Raw genomic sequence first — 18061 nt, 5'->3', positions numbered from 1 at the left:
ATGAATTTCCCAAAATAATGTGCTTTCTTCTTGTACTTTAATGTTAAAACGACCCTCCTATGTAAATTTCAGAAATGGCTCCAGGCCAATTTAAACGAAAACCGCATGTTTTTGCTTGCCCCCCAAAAAGAATGGAATGGTATAATAAATGATCTGTGAGATATTTTGAGCTGAAACTTCACAGACACAATCTGGGGACACTTGAGACTTATATTACAAATATTATATTACATTATCATTAAAAATTAACATGTTTATTTTGAGATTCTTTTTTTTTTTTCAGTTTAATGTGTTAAAAATATTTAATGCAGCATGCAGTGTCACTTACCTCCGTTTCCCTCGTCTGTGTGCTGACACTATGAAGTGTTTGATTATTCAATATTTGTATGCTTATGGATAATCCAAGTCACTCGAATCATGTAAAAAACTATTTTAAAAAGCCTTTATTTCATCTCGGCTAAATCTTAAAAACAGGTGACACATACAGACTGCACTCCTACGCATTGCAGCTGGTTTTGCCTTCGTCAAGGTGTGTGTATTTACCTGTTATGCCTGTTTCACATAGGATGAAGCTGTATGTATGCAAAGCAGGAGTAGCACGCACCTGTTGTGCTTTCACACTGGCAGCGTTTGTCACGAACAGCTGTATTGCGACTTGGTATTGCAAATACAGATTAGTATAGTCCATTCTGTCAAGTTTTTCAGGTGTTCTCCTCCGGCCATTTCTGGGCAGCATACTCTGCTGCATGCAATGCAACCATGTGCTTTTTATATACTACTACTCTCTCTCTCTTTCTCTCTCTCATATATATGCTTACATGAAAAAGTAATCTTAAAGTTAAGATATAGGCTATTTCTTGTTTTAATCAATTAAACAGGCCATTGAAGTTTGGGCAAAAACTCCTGGCAATGATGTAATTGTGTATTTTATTTTATCCACAGCGCTGAATGTCAATATGGTGATTGTGAAACACAGAACACCTTGTGGTGAGTTATTTCTCAGTCATTTTGAAAAAGAACTAAAAGAAACAATCACGACGCTGCCGCTTCTGCTATGCTCCTGCTACGCGCTGCTGCTCAAGCTCTGCGTGCAGTGTGAATGCTCTAATCTGTTAACATGGTCACTGAAAAATATATGCGCTTCTTACATGTGCGGTGTGAAACAGACCTTACAGTGTAATTATACATTACGTACAGAGTAATATTAATTAACTACATATACTTACTAGAGTTAGGGTTAGGTTAAGGGTTTGGTTTAGGGTTTAATTACTACATGTAACAAATAAGGATACAGTAAAATAAAGTGTTACTAAAAACCCCTACAAAACATTCTGAATAATATTTGATCATTTTATTTTATTAGGACAAAATGTGTTTTTCCCTTTCTTGCTAATTTGGAGCAGAAACTAGAGCAGCAGAGCCCTGACCAATACTTTCGAGTGGCTTAAACCCGAGTTCTTCCACACGGATCCCAAATTCCTGCAGCTTTGCTTCAGAAGTCTTCAGCAGGTCATTATAGGCCTGTGGATAGAAATAGACAACTACACTTAAAACTACAGATATTTTTAAATATGCTATTTGAAACTATAATCAACATCTAATCAGAGTCCAGTGAATTAAGCTTTCATTTCAACATCCATTCTCATAGACAAATGAGGTTCCTGTCATGTTATTGTAACATCTTTATTCCAGTTTCAGCCCAATTCACACATACACATTGACTGTGAGTAGACTGTAAATTTCCTGTCAACAGATCTATGAAGCAGCAAATGGATGTATCAAACTGTTTAATTTTCCGCCATTGACGTTACACAGAGCATCCACAGGACAGGAACATATGAAGCACCATATAGTGTTTAAAGGCCAGTTCACACCAAGAACAATAACTATAAAGATAACTATAATGATAACTATAACGATGCTGCAGTTTTGTCGTCTGCTGCTTCAAATGCTCAAGCTCTTTAAAGCAGGATGTTTTCTGATTGGCTGTCAATGTTTTTACCATTCATCAGCTGGAAAAAATATACTGAAAGTCATGTATACAACTGAATGTTCAAACAATGAAATGCTTATATATCAATGAAACATCTCCAGTTACTGACATAACCTTGGTTCCCTGAGATGAAGGAACGAGAAGTTGCATGAGAGGTGATGCTATGGGGAAACACCTTTCTCCTAGAAATACTGAAGCCTGATTGGAATAACACCAAAGCACTGCAATGGCAAATGGAATTCAAGTGCGTGAATAAAGGATAGGATTTAATTTACAATTTCACACCCACCACAGGGATGGCATGCTAACTCAAAATACCTCAGTTTACATGGATTTGTGTGTTTGTGCGTGTGGTTCAGGGATGTTTCGATAACTATAAATTAATTTACATGTTCAAGTTTCTTTAAAATATTTAGCAAATAGATCCAGAGTCATGCTCCTCCAAGGGGCCACTATATCTATGCATCTATGCATATTACTGAGATGGGCAACAGACCCGTGCGCCAGGCATGAAACGGGACAAGAGCTATCAACCATAGCTGCCGCATATGAAGCAGGCCCAGCTGGCACACCACTGATACCACCTCCATCTGCCCGAGTGTTTTCTAAAAAAAATTCTATATTTTGAACATTGAGGTCATTAATGCCTGTGAGCATTCCGGTAAGAGGCGGGCTTGCATGAAAAGGGAATTGAGAATCACACCCAGGAATGGAATGCATTGCGTGGGTTAAAGTCATATTTTTTGAGCACTGATTGTAAGACCCAAACACTGAAGGTGGTTGTTGGTTATAATACGTGGCTGTTCAACACATTCTCTGAATAAGCTTGAATCAGCCAATCATCTAGTTAGTTCAGAAAACCCTAGTTTGAACAAAGCAAGGGAATCAATCAAAGTCTGAGGGTGATTAAAGATTGACCCTCACTGATTTTAGCTCTAGGCTGGAACTGTAAAATTATATATCTTGCCTTTGCAGACAAACCTAAAGACAAACCTGCTTTCTGTTTATGCAGTGCATAGTGAGATGGCATCTCTAGTTTAAACGCACATAATCACTACAAACCGACCTTAATACGTCACACTTACGGATGTAGCATCACATCAATCAATCGAAGGGCAGAGGTGGCACCCTTGTCTAGTATTGCTAGGTAACAGACCTAGTTGAACACTATGGAGGACCAGGGGTGCCACTTAAAAATAAAAAGAAGAATCAATTAATTAATTTAATAATTCAAACATAAAAATGTATATAAATGATTCACTTTTTATATGGGCAAATTAATAGACATATTTAAAGTTGTTTATTTAATTCCTGTTTTTAAATGTAGTTTAATAAAACAATAAAACAATAAATTTTAAAAATCTTTTTTGAATGTATAAATAAATAGACAAATTTGAAATTGGATATTTAATTCATTTTTTAAAACGTAGATCAATAAAACAATAAAAAGTTCATTAGTAAATCATTTTAAATGCGCATTTAAATCGCTTTTTTTAAAAGAATTTGGCAAATGCTTTTCTTTCTCTATTTACCAATTGCTTTTCTTTGTCGGTTTGCCAAATGCTTTTCTTTATCCATTTGTCAATCGAGTGGTAAAATGCCATTGGACAGTACACACGTGGGAGCAACCAATCAACTTTCGCCTCAATTTGAAGAGCCAATCCTCTCTCACTTGTAACACTCACTGTCATTGGACAGTTAGTACGGTGACCGGGAGGGGACATGTTCGGTTCATTTAGTTTTGTCGTGGCCACAACATATAAACTCGTGTGAACGTGATAATATGCCGTGGCCAAAGATTAATTCGTGGGAACGGCCACGAGATCGTTTTGTCGAGGTAACGACATCCTTATGTCGTGGCCACGCCATGTAAAGTCGTGGCCTCGAGATCATATGTTGAGGGAACGATATATTGTTCTCATGGCCACGAGTTAAATGTGTAAACAACCTGTGCAACCATAGCAACCTGGAATTATCACAAATGGACAATACCATAATAATATTTTTAATTAAGAAAAAGAACGGAATTAAGAAATTATTATATTAACATAGTGCATATTATATTGTATTGCGCGCGATGTTGCAGACAGCATTCTTTTAAATCCATTCACTTATCGTTTATTTTTTATTTAATATTTTTATATTATTAGTTACATCTGTATATTCAGGGTGCGATTTGTGAAAAAAACGTAGGAGGTGGATGTTTTGAAAAGTTTTTTTTTTTTTTGTTAAAAACCACAGTGGAGCTATATACTATTTTTGGCAGCTGTTACAGAAACATTTTTACAAAAAAATTCTGATTTAACTTTGAGATTTGAAGTATTAGATATAGCTTAGATATTTATATAGCTATGATAGAAATGCAAAATCAATCGGTAGTTATTAATAGAATAACGAGACACAACCCTTTACATTCAATCGCGTTTGGTCCCATTTATTTATACACGTTTACCTCAGATTTCATTAGATAGAATATATCTGTGCTGTACACAGAGTTTCATAATTTACCGAGGTCAGAAAATGTAGTTTACTAGGGGGGTACAGGGGCATGCTCCCCCGAGAAAATTTAGATTTCCCTGGTGTACATATGTGCATTTTTAAGACTTTTAAAGGCCAACAAATTGGATAACAATAGCTTTAAAACCATGTCAACAAATACATGCATGCACAGTTTTGAGGCAGCTTTAATCGCATGTGTGGTAATTTCATGACTTAACTTACAACAGAACACCGAAAGCCATTGCTCATAGTTTCTTTTGCGCTTTATTTATGCTATAATAAAGTAATTATGCAGCGCGCGCCGGCGCATTTGCTCATGCAATTCTTGAGTGCGCGCCACGAGCACAGTATAACGGCTGATTGGACAGTCGTGTTCATTTTTCTGAGGGTTAATTTTTCTTACTAACATCATCCGACCGCAGTTCACTGTTGTTCAGCTGAAGCTCACTCGTTGTCACCGGCACCTTTTCCGCGCTTGTTTGACTTGTCGGAATGCGCGTCTGAAAAGTGTCCCATTTGTTGTGGTGGTAAAGAGACAGTTCTATATAAACGCAGCGTTTTATTTTGTGATGTTTTAAAAAAAGATTTTTATTTTTGGTATTTTATATGCTCTTGGTGGTTTGTGGAGTAGCATCACCCAGGGGGGATATTTTTTTTTATCCCCACCGGTCTGTTTTCTCTTGTAGCCCCTCGTGCCTGTGACAGCATTCGAATTAATTCAGAGTTTAAGTTTTAAAAATGTGTTACTATTTTAGAATATTTTGTTTATTATTTGTATATAACCTATGAAAGCTTTATTTATGATTTTATTTTATTTCTGTAGGCGCACGGGAATTTTACAAGGAGATCATTTACGGGAATATTATTTATATATAGGCCTATTGTTACGGGTGGCTGGTAGAGAGATGAGGCAGATACGGATTTCCACGATAATAGAGACTTTACTTCAAACAATGGCAATGAACAACAGACAGACACCTTAACAAAACAGAGAACGGACCAGGAGTGCAGGGAGTGAGTGCATTATATAGGAGTGCTAACAATAGAGTCCAGGTGCAGGTGATCTGTGATGATGAGGAGCTGACGAGGGAAGTGAGTGCAGGTGTGGAGAACAGGAGGAACATGGGAATTGAAGTCCAGGGAAACAAGGGTTCTGTGACATTACCCCCCCCTCCCGGTAGGCGCGTCCTCGCGCCGTAGATGTAACAACCGGGAGGGGGGCGGGCGCCCTGGAGACCTCAAACCGGAGCAGGGGGAGGAGTAAACTGGAGTGGAGGTCTCCAGGGCAGGTCCAAAAACCATGGCGGGTCAGGAGCCGTGGGCAGCCATGGGGGGTCAGGAGCCGTGGGCAGCCATGGGGGGTCAGGGGCTGAAGGCATCCATGGCGGGTCAGGGGCAGAAGGCAGCCATGGCGGGTCAGGTGCAGCGGGCAGCCATGGCGGGTCAGGTGCAGCGGGCAGACATGCAGCAGGCATACATGGCGGGTCAGGTGCAGCGGGCAGCCATGGCGGGTCAGGTGCAGCGGGCAGCCATGGCGGGTCAGGAGCCGAAGCCTTCGAGGCGTTGAGCCCAGGCGTCGCTGAAGGACTGGCGGGTGATGGCGGAACCGAAGGCTCCGCCGACCGAAGCGCAGCCGGGACTCCAGAAGGCCGCAGTGAAAGCAGAAGGACAGCCAACAAAACGAACACCGGGGGGAGTGAGGAGGCCAACTGAATCCGAGGGACGGAGTGACGGAGCGGAGACGGAGGAGTGAAGTCCAGAGGGGAGGGCAGGCTGATGAATGACCAAGGTGTGAGTGGAGGCAGGATGGAGACTGGTGAAGCTGGAGGACTGATGGGCAACGGTGGAGCAGAGGGAGGTTGGAGCCGGGGTGAAGGTAATCGCCCAGAGGTCCGAGGTGGAGATCTGGGCGAGGGGGCTTGAGGTGGAGGTGCAGTATAGACATGACTTGGAGGAGGCGGGAGAGGGAGGCAGGGAGGGAAAACAGTCTTTGGGCTGGAGAGTTCAATCACAGAGACCATACTAGGAGCGGCAGGCTCGGCGGCGGCGGCTGGAGCGGCAGGCTCGGCGGCGGCGGCTGGAGCTGAGGGCTCGTAGGCGGCGGCTGGAGCTGAGGGCTCGTAGGCGTCGGAGACTGGAGAACTTTGCTCGGCGGCGGAGACTGGAGAACTTTGCTCGGCGGCGGAGACTGGAGAACTTTGCTCGGCGGCGGAGACTGGAGAACTTTGCTCGGCGGCGGAGACTGGAGAACTTTGCTCGGCGGCGGAGACTGGAGAACTTTGCTCGGCGGCGGAGACTGGAGAACTTTGCTCGGCGGCGGAGACTGGAGAACTTTGCTCGGCGGCGGAGACTGGGGTTGAGGGCCATTTCATCCCCTCAAATACAATTAAAATCCCCACAGGCACTGGAGCTGGAGCTGTGGGGACTGGAGCTGGCTCTGGAGATACTGGAGCTGGCTCTGGAGATACTGGAGCTGGCTCTGGAGATACTGGAGCTGGCTCTGGAGATACTGGAGCGGGCTCTGGAGATACTGGAGCGGGCTCTGGAGACACTGGAGCGGGCTCTGGAGACACTGGAGCGGGCTCTGGAGATACTGGAGCGGGCTCTGGAGATACTGGAGCGGGCTCTGGAGATACTGGAGCGGGCTCTGGAGATACTGGAGCGGGCTCTGGAGATACTGGAGCGGGCTCTGGAGATACTGGAGCGGGCTCTGGAGATACTGGAGCGGGCTCTGGAGATACTGGAGCGGGCTCTGGAGACATTGGTGCCGCTTTCTTCCTCCTCCTCCGCTTACTGGGCCCAGTAGCGGAATATGGGTCCAGCCTGGGGCAGGCAGGGAGTTCGCTGGAGCGGTATGCGGAGGAAGCCGGAGGTTGACTGACTGGCCCGGCCAACCGTGTTTCTGGATGGACCGGACGACAACACTGATCCTGAACCTCTTCTACTAAGAAATTGGAGCCATTCAACCACAAAATTAAATTGATAGTGTCGCTTAAGGAGAAACAAAAAACAGGTTCATCAAAACGGATAGTGTCGTCATCCAATCCATCCAAAAACAAGGAGATCAACTGAGCATCAGGCCAGTCAGACAAGAAAGCAAGCTCAACGAACTCCTCCACATACCTCTCCAGCGAACGTCCTACCTGCAGGAGCCCGATAATGCGTTCGCTGGCTGTTAGGGTGAGAGGCGATGGAGGAGCTGGATCCAGGGAGCTGGGGAAAGTCTCCATTTTTTTTGTTCGTGGAAAATCCGGTCGGTTTAGGTCCGTTCTTCTGTTACGGGTGGCTGGTAGAGAGATGAGGCAGATACGGATTTCCACGATAATAGAGACTTTACTTCAAACAATGGCAATGAACAACAGACAGACACCTTAACAAAACAGAGAACGGACCAGGAGTGCAGGGAGTGAGTGCATTATATAGGAGTGCTAACAATAGAGTCCAGGTGCAGGTGATCTGTGATGATGAGGAGCTGACGAGGGAAGTGAGTGCAGGTGTGGAGAACAGGAGGAACATGGGAATTGAAGTCCAGGGAAACAAGGGTTCTGTGACACCTATATATATATATATATATATATATATATATATATATATATATATATATATATATATATATATATATATATATATATATATACCACCCTTATTTTTCATTCTTAATTAGAAATATTATTATGGTATTGTCCATTTGTGATAATTCCAGGTTGCTATGTGCTATGGTAGCGCAGGTTGTTTACACAACTCGTGGCCATGAGAAATTATGTCGTTCCCTCAACATATGATCTCGAGGCCACGACATAAGGATGTCGTTACCTCGACAAAATGATCTTGTGGCCACAACTTATTATCACATTCCCACGAATTAATATCTTGTGGCCACGAGTTTATATGTTGTGGCCACGACAAAACTAAATGAACCGAACATGTCCCCTCCCGGTCACCGTACTAACTGTCCAATGACAGTGAGTGTTACAAGTGAGAGAGGATTGGCTCTTCAAATTGAGGCGAAAGTTGATTGGTTGCTCCCACGTGTGTATTGTCCAATGGCATTTTACCACTCGATTGACAAATGGATAAAGAAAAGCATTTGGCAAACCGACAAAGAAAAGCAATTGGTAAATAGAGAAAGAAAAGCATTTGCAAAATTCTTTTTAAAAAAGCGATTTAAATGCGCATTTAAAATGATTTACTAATGAACTTTTTATTGTTTTATTGATCTACGTTTTAAAAAATGAATTAAATATCCCATTTCAAATTTGTCTATTTATTTATACATTCAAAAAAGATTTTTAAATGTTATTGTTTTATTGTTTTATTAAACTACATTTAAAAAAAGGAATTAAATAAACAACTTTAAATATGTCTATTAATTTGCCCATATAAAAAGTGATTCATTTATATACATTTTTATGTTTGAATTATTAAATTAATTAATTGATTCTTCTTTTTATTTTTAAGTGGCACCCCTGGTCCTCCATAGAACACATTTATAGTCGTGAATCCTAGAGAGGCTCTATTGCACATTTCGCAAAAAGTGTGAAACTCTTCTTGTAACACTGGGGTGCTCTGAGCTGATACAGCAGACATAACGCCGTTGAAACGGGCCGGTTTGCTAATAAACCGTAGCATACATCAACTTATCATTGTCTATTCTCTATAGTCTAAGGTGCCCAGCAGAGTCTGCCCATATATCTGCATGTTTGGACAGAGGATGAAGCACACTGTGCTGAGTACAAAGCAGTTTGGTGCTTGAAGCAGGTTGCTGATTTCACTAGTTTTGCATAGCCAGATCTTCAGACTGACGGCAGAAGGTCTGGACTCCATTGCAGCTTTCATTGGCCAAGGACCGCTCAAGAGGACATCTGATTGACATGTAAAGCAACCAATCGCATATCGTTTTGTTCTGCATCATTTAGGGGCATGAAAATGTAAAGTTGATGTCCCTACGAAGGGCATAAAAATGTAAAGTCAATGTCCCTATGATAACAGACCGGCATGCATATACTAAATTAAACATTCAAGTACATTGTACAAGTTGATTGCAACACTGATGATGCGAACTTCACATACTTTAAAAATCCAGAGTTTAGTTGACCCTTATAAGATCTCATTGTCACAGTTTTGAACACAATGGCTTTTTTTCTTCCATGAGGGGGGTTTGGTGTCACAATGGCTTTGTTTCCAGATGTGACACACAAGTCTCCCAGAAATCCTGTAGAATTCAACCAATCAGATGACGACTTTGAAACTCCCAAAGTGTTTTCCATTTTGTTTGCCTTTTATGCATCACACGTACAGCCAATGGTCCATGGGCGTGACGTCTGAGGCTGAGATTATGCTGTCACTCTGCTGTCACTGTGACATGCATTTCAATTTGCTTCTGTGAAGTGGGGCTTTGTTTTTCAAGCAGGTAAATGGGCACTAGGAATTGTATACAAGGCCGTTCGCCTGCTGCTCTGCAGCAAGTAAGTTAGAAGAAAAAACCTGCTATTGAGAGTCTTTGTTTATTTTGACTTTATTGCATTTCTTTATTTGAAAAAGCATAGTCATGGCAAAAAACAATCGGCTTCTTGCCCAACATGCAGGGGGATGTAAGACAAGTTGAAACAGATGCACAGATTTTACACGGCTGTTAACATAAGCAGCAGTACAGTCTCTTATGGAAGCAGTGACACAACAGGTGCTTATTCATGAAAAGGCTATGAACGGCAGCAATGCCAGCATACATAGCAGATAGCGCAAGCAGCACTACACCCTCTTATGAGAACAGAGGCACAGCTGATGTTTATCACAGCAATGCAATGAACAGCGGCAGGGCCCACCTATATAGTAGTTAGTGTAGGCAACACCATGCATCTTTATGAAAGAAGCGACACAGTCTTTACCATAAAAAAGCAATTGAATGGCGACAATGCCAGCATACATGATGGTAGAGCAACACTAAATGTTTTAATGAATACAATGGCACTGCTGGGTGCATACCACAGGGAGTAGACAGCACTACACTCCTTTACTGAAAACAGTGGCTTAGCCAGTGTTTTTTTTACAGTAATTCGTCATAGTCTCATGGAGGCTGAGGCTGGCTGCCTGGCTACTTGTACACGACAGCTTGCTGCTGAGGTATGGGCTTCTTGCATAATGTAATTAAGTGGCTGGAGCAACTGCTCTCAATACAAAGGCAGAATGCCACACTGAGGCGTGGCGCTGTTTATGTTGTGTAAGCAACTGAAGTACTTCAGTTCAGAGAGCGGGGGGCCAACGGGACCTGTGCCGGCATGAACCCCTTGCTGTAATCTTCACGCTAGGTTCACAGCTCCACTACCATGAGGGAAGCATAAGTAGCCAGGATTGTTTCTTGAAGAGTTGAGCATCGCCTATGACGAGGACTATCTAAAGGCAGGGAGTCCTCAAGGTCTGATTGCTGAGAGTGGCTTGATGGGTCCCGCACAGGCGCCGCAAATCTTGCTCAATGGCATCTGCGAAGTTCTCTGAATTCTTGCCGGAAAACTTAAGGGTAGCCATGAAGAAGCATTGTCCACTTGAAGTGCTGATTCGATGCCAAAAGATTTTGCTTGCTTCAACAGCAAAAGCGTTATTCCGATCAGGCTTCAGTATGTCTAGGAGAAAGGTGTTTCACCCATAGCGTCAGCTCTGATGCAATGTCGAGATACCAATATTGAAAGGGAAATGCGTTACTGTATACCTAGACTGGGGATTTATACACAGTCAAATGGGTCTGACAAAATCCAAATTTTGATCATTTTTAATTTTACTATCTTTTTATATGGACCCATCACCCTGACACAAGAGCCATCTTTTGGGCGATGAAACTGGTGGGACCACAATCATAGACCTTTATTGTGACGAAGGAACGCTAAAAAGGTTATGAAAGATTTCTGTCCCCCATTGCATACCTGGCAAAGTGACTTCTGTTTACACTGAAATGTCTTATCAGATACTGAAAATCTCGCACATATCCTTACACAATTAATTGCACTTACATGCAACCTTTAAAGAATATCAGTCAGTGTATTAGAATATTATATGTGTGGGAGCATGTAGACTTTATATTTATCGCAAGTTTAATAGGTGTTAATAGGTGTATGAATGCATTGAGTTTGTACATGAATATGTTTTTGTTTCATAATTGCTTATGCATTCTCAGACTTTATATTTTTTATACTTTATATGTTTTATGTGCATGTGCCTAGTTTATGTGTATTTGAATGTTTATGCAATATGCATGTGAAAGGTGTTGCATAAGTGGTCTGCATTTTACATTCAAATACACAAATTACATATTTCATATTGTTTCACCATTCAACAGTATACATGTATGTTAATCACAGTTATGTACAGAAGTGCTTCATTTATGTGTATAAGTAATGTTTGATTTAAACCCTATACAAGGCCTTATACAGGAACAGATTCTTACCTTGCAAACACGTGACACTTCATACTGTAAGTCTGTAATAGTATGGTTTTTGGACTCCAAAACTTCCTAAACAAAAATAAAAGTCACAACTATAGAGAGACATTAACACTTATGTAACTGGAACTGTGAAGGTCCTTTCTATATGCTTATATACAGTGGGTACGGAAAGTATTCAGACCCCCTTAAATGTTTCACTCTTTGTTATATTGCAGCAATTTGCTAAAACCATTTAAGTTCATTTTCTTTCTTCCTTAATGTACACACAACACCCCATAATGACATTTTTGCAGATTTATTAAAAAAGAAAAACTGAAATATCACATGGTCCTAAGTATACAGACCCTATGCTGTGACACTCATATATTTAACTCAGGTGCTGTCCATTTCTGATCATCCTTCAGATGGTTCTTCACCTTCATTTGAGTCCAGCTGTGTTTGATTATACTGATTGGACACACCTGTCTATATAAGACCTTACAGCTCACAGTGCATGTCAGAGCAAATGAGAATCATGAGGTCAAAGGAACTGCCTGAAGAGCTCAGAGACAGAATTGTGGCAAGGCACAGATCTGGCCAAGGTTACAAAAAAAAAAAAAATCTGCTGCACTTAAGGTTCCTAAGAGCACAGTGGCCTCCATAATCCTTAAATGGAAGATGTTTGGGACGACCAGAACCCTTCCTAGAGATGGCCGTCCGGCCAAACTGAGCTATCGGGGGAGAAGAACCTTGGTGAGAGAGGTAAAGAGATCACTGTGGCTGAGCTCCAGAGATGCAGTCGGGTGATGGGAGAAAGTTGTAGAAAGTCAACTATCACTGCAGCCCTCCACCAGTCTGGGCTTTATGGCAGAGTGGCCCGACGGAAGCCTCTCCTCAGTGCAAGACACATGAAAGCCCGCATGGAGTTTGCTAAAAAAAACACCTGAAGGACTCCAAGATGGGGAGAAATAAGATTCTCTGGTCTGATGAGACCAAGATAGAACTTTTTGGCCTTAATTCTAAGCGGTATGTGTTGAGAAAACCAGGCACTGCTGAAAAACCTGTCCAATACAGTCCCAACAGTGAAGCATGGTGGTGGCAGCATCATGCTGTGGGGGTGTTGCAATCGAGGGAAAGGGGGGTGTGGGGGTGTTGTGGGGGTGTTGCAATCGAGCGAAAGATGAATGCGGCCAAGTACAGGGATATCCTGGACGAAAACCTTCTCCAGAGTGTTAAGGACCTCAGACTGGGCTGAAGGTTTACCTACCAACAGGACAATGACCCTAAGCACACAGCTAAAATAACGAAGGAGTGGCTTCACAACAACTCCGTGACTGTTCTTGAATGGCCCAGCCAGAGCCCTGATTTAAACCCAATTGAGCATCTCTGGAGAGACCTAAAAATGGCTGTCCACCAACATTTACCATCCAACCTGACAGAAATGTAGAGGATCTGCAAGGAGGAATGGCAGAGGATCCCCAAATCCAGGTGTGAAAAACTTTATGCATCTTTCCCAAAAAGACTCATGGCTGTATTAGATCAAGAGGGAGCTTCTACTAAATACTGAGCAAAGGGCCTGAATACTTAGGACCATGTGATATTTCAGTTTTTATTTTTTAATAAATCTGCAAAAATGTCAACAATTCTGTGTTTTTCTGTCAATATGGGGTGCTGTGTGTACATTAATACATTAATAAAAAAATGAACTTAAATGATTTTAGCAAATGGCTGCAATATAACAAAGAGTGAAAAATTTAAGTGGGTCTGAATACTCTCTGTACCCACTGTATAACTATATACTAGGGCTGCCACCAACTTTAGATTTTTGTAGTCCACTAGTAGTCATTCATTTAAGAGAGCAATCTTAAATAAATACATTTTAAATTTTTTTTTTTTTAATTCAAAAAGCATGTGTAAGTTAAAAATAGGCATATTAATTATATCTGGTTGAAAAAAATAAATGTCATACATAGTGTAACCACTGGAGGGCAGCATATACCTATTTTTAAACAGGGTTGAGAAAATTGAGAACCCTGATTGCTGACAACACTGTTTGTTGAGAACACTGTTTTAGGTATAAATATATTTTGTAGGTATTCTATTTGAATATAGAATACTCTCTCTCTGTGTGTGTGTGTGTGTGTGTGGGTGTTTGTAAGTGACCCTTTTGAGGGTTTAGAGTTTATACCTTTCATTGCTGTGTGCTTTGGCCTGCATTAACCCTCTGGAGTCTGAGGCTGATTTGAGGCTTGGAGAAGTTTTGACACGCCCTGACATTTGTGCTTTTTTCAGTTGTTCATAAACATATAAATGACAAACGTGCCATTACACTGTATTCAGCACAAACTAGGCTACAATAATATGTAAGGAACATGTATGTACATGTTTGTATTTTTGAAGGAATAATGTTTATGCGTGGTTATTGAAAAAACAAAAAAACTTTAGTCACTGAAATAAGGCCAAAAAAAGTATATTAAATCTGTGTTCACAAGACTTTTGGGTATTGGAGGTTGTATACTAGAGTTTTTGCTTCAGAATTATGTAAAATTATGCTGCCTACTCCTTCATATAAAACAATATATTGATTTAGTTTTTGTAAGACACTTTTTGTCAAGAAACACAGTATGCGTGGAGACATGAATCTGCATGAATAATGGGCCATTTACACCTTATAAGACAAAAGAGTCACATAATAATGACCTGAAATGACTTGCATATTAATGAGGCCTTTCAGTCAGGTAGGCTGTGAAAAAAACCCTCTGTAATAATGTCTCAGCTCATCATAAACAGCAATACTGTGAAATATTATTACAATTTAAAATAATGGTATTCTATTATATTCTTTAAAATATAATGTATTTCTGTGATGCAAAGTGTCTGAACAATTATGTTACCTCTATGGCATTTCATATAGGCTTTTAGCTTAAAAGCATGCACATTTGGAGAAATATTGATGGATTCTTATATATTTATGTCAATTTTCTATACTGAGAAGTAATATTTATTGTCATCACTATGAGTGCTGGATACTGTTTTTTCAATTCATACTTGCAGTATGGATTGCGCTCTCTGTACACCTTTAGTCCACAAATTATTCTAAAGAAGAAGAGGACATTTCAGGAATGGTGTTTTTAATACATACTTGCAGCCGGAGGGCACTCTCTGTACACCTTTAGGCCACACATTCATATAAAGAAGAAAAGGAACTAGGAACTAACTGCATGTCTTCTAGAGATCGCTAACCATTGCTTCAGCATCCAAATAAACACTTTTCAAGACAATAAATAGATGATTGAGATGATGTATGCATGTATTGCCTCTGAATTTGCATCTGAATAGCGCTGGCTCCGTGGGCGTGGACGTGGCCGCATTAGCGGATAATGAGCTGAATCACAGACTTCTGACATGGCTCTCTTTTCATACAGATTACATAAACACAGAATGTTTGTTTTCGATTTGACTTGCACGATTTAAAACCTGACATTTCAACGTTTCTTTAGACGTAAGTGTCATTTTTTTTTTTGTCATTAGTATTCATAGGTTACAGTTCATTTTCTGAAAACTATCAGACTGGACTTCGTTCAGAGGGAGAGGAGAGATCACGTATCATGTTAGTTTTCTTTATTTTACAAAAAGCACAACATTGTGTTTTTACTCTGAGTGTACACAAATAAAAGAAGATATTCCACAGATTAAAATGGTGTATAACTCTTAATTATATGTGCAACATTGAGTATTTTGAGTCTATTTCACACTGGTAAGAAAAAAAACAAGGTGGTATCGCCGGCGATACCTCAGACTCCAGAGTGTTAAGAGTACTAGTACCTGTAGACATCTACATGCCAATATTCAGTTAGTCATAGCACCACCTGCTGGCAATAGGAAACGGCATGCTTTGCATGAGCCGGGAGGGAGTGGCACGAGGCAGCTGCGCGTTGCACCGGTCTTGAATCTCTCACGGAGGAGCTCCGGAAGCATAAAAGGAGGAGCGATGACGGAGAAGGAGGAGAGAGGACCAGGCCTGGATTTTATGTTATGTTTTATTATGTTTGTGTGGCCGGCAGATGTCTGTGATGGTCTGCTGGCATTTACTTTTGTTTTGTATTTGTTTATTTTATATATTAAAGTTGTGTTTAACGTTCGCCGGTTCCCGCCTCCTTCTTCCCGTATCTATGAACTACGTTACAGCCACTAAGTACCAAACATACTAGAAACATGTTAAATCGTGCAACACTTGGCTAAGTGCTAATGTATGTGATTGTTGTAATTCAGGCATACAAATGTCTGATCTGCTCCAAACCTCTTATGTTTGATAATAGTCCTGGCCTGAAGACATCTACACGCAATATTCAGTTATAGTCATATAGCCACCTGCTGGTAGCAAGACGTGTGGCAAATACAAATGACTGACGTAGTCCTCTTATATTTATATACTTAAATGGATATTGCCCACCATGCTCTGTTTTCCTAAAGCTACCAGGTGGCTTGGCATCACTGCTTGCAGATTTAATTAAGTTTTAATTTTTTATACTTGTTATATATCTTTAACTGTATTCAAATCTTTCCATTTCAACAACATTTTATTCTAGCTTCATACATCCTTTTTTATGAACACTTAATTGTGGGTAAGTTTCCTTTCAAGTTTCAAGTTTTAAAAAAAGCAACATATTAAACAAAAAGTTGAGAAAATCGCATTTTTATCAAAGACTACATCTGGATCAGATTCAGAACAATGATCAAAACATAGATGGGGTAGATTGAGTCCATAAACCCTTCCTGGGTCGACATTTCATTCGGTAACGTTGGGCAACTTATATGCTGTTTAATGTTCGATGATCGCTTTATTTTACATTTGGCTAAGCAAACTTATATCACTTGTTTCTGATTCTTCACCTGTGTTTTTATCCAGAGATTTTGTACTATTTCAGATGATGCACTGTAACAAATTTCTGTAGTTTTCACAGCATTATTACTGTAAAATGAACAAATCCTTACTGTAGAACCTGTATATAGCATGTTGCTGTAAATCTGCAAAGCATCATGGTTAAATTTTAATGTCGGGTAAATTCTACAGTAAATATAGTTCACTGAGAGAGCAAGAACCAGCGTCTCTCTGCAACTTGCGGTGGACATCCATCCCGGCCCACATCTAAGTGACGTCAGAAGCCAGGCCAATTCTTAAGATGAGAGGTGTGTTCGACTTGCCTGGCAAGGCTGTGGCTGGATCATGGGCTGGATGTAACCGATCGCCGAGAGTATCCGCTGAAAACGGAGACGTGAAGTCAGACACTTTATGCTTCTCGTACTTTGCATACTTTATCACATACTTTATAAGTGAAATAAATGTTTATACACTGATGTTTCAGAGACATTTTAATTGTTAAAAGTTTTATTTTGATAAACTTGACACAACATCGCGACTACATGAAAAGAGCTTTAAAAATACAGATTTGTGAGCATTAGTGGAACTGAAGGAGTGACAATAAACACGAAACACACGTGATCGTTGTCATGCGGTGAATCCGGCCAATCGTGAAACAGCTGTTTATTGTCACGCCTTCAGTTCTACTAATGCTCTGAAACATCAGCTATATAGTGTAAATGCAAATATTGCATTTATTTCACGTAAGCTGTGATAAAGTATGCAAACGCAGCGCGAGCATCACTAGATGCAGAAAGTGTCTGACTTCACGTCTCCGTTTTTTTTAGCTCCTCCCCTGCATACAACCGGATGCAGCCGATGTCGAACACACCTCTTTACAAGCTGAAACACTTTGGCGACTACCCAGAATGCAATGCGCAATGATGTAGTTTTCCTGACTCGAATGCTTTTATCTTTCAGTCTGAGGCTGCAGCAAAGAAATCACAACAATCATTCCAGGTACATGCAGGAACAAACATCCGATACAATATGTTTTTCAAGTGCAAACAATGTTGTTTCTCTGCAGACATGATCCCTAGATATATCAAACACATCAAAGTGCACAGAAACCGTGCAAACTTCAAGTTTCCTTGTGGGATTTTCAAATATCCTTGCAATTTCAAAACAGTTTGTGCATTACAGACACACATGTACAGAAGTCACTCAAAACCTAAACCAGCTAGATCTCAAAAATGTGTGAATTTGAATTGTCAAATTGAGGAATGCACTTTCAAAT

At 40.8% G+C, this 18061-nt stretch overlaps 1 protein-coding gene across 6 annotated transcripts in view; it reads right to left on the bottom strand.

Moving 5' to 3' along the window:
* Positions 1-484: 484 nt before the first annotated feature.
* Positions 485-18061, bottom strand: part of gas8 (growth arrest-specific 8) — a 230000-nt gene continuing 212423 nt past the window's right edge. For 3 of the 6 annotated variants that reach the window (XM_067389050.1, XM_067389051.1, XM_067389055.1), the window contains 2 exons: positions 11928-11993; positions 485-1521 (listed from right to left, as the gene is read on the bottom strand). In XM_067389050.1, the coding sequence (XP_067245151.1) occupies positions 1390-1521; positions 11928-11993 (198 nt within the window). In that variant the 3' untranslated portion in view covers positions 485-1389. Of the gene's footprint in view, positions 1522-3073; positions 3183-10570; positions 11110-11927; positions 11994-18061 lie in introns of those variants that run through there. The other 3 variants (XM_067389053.1, XM_067389054.1, XM_067389052.1) reach the window with 3 other exon arrangements.

Source organism: Chanodichthys erythropterus, chromosome 7, assembly GCF_024489055.1.
Source record: "Chanodichthys erythropterus isolate Z2021 chromosome 7, ASM2448905v1, whole genome shotgun sequence".
Taxonomy (NCBI): domain Eukaryota; kingdom Metazoa; phylum Chordata; class Actinopteri; order Cypriniformes; family Xenocyprididae; genus Chanodichthys; species Chanodichthys erythropterus.
The sequence above is the reverse complement of the archived record's forward strand: the minus strand, read 5'-3'. Positions and strand labels throughout refer to the sequence as shown.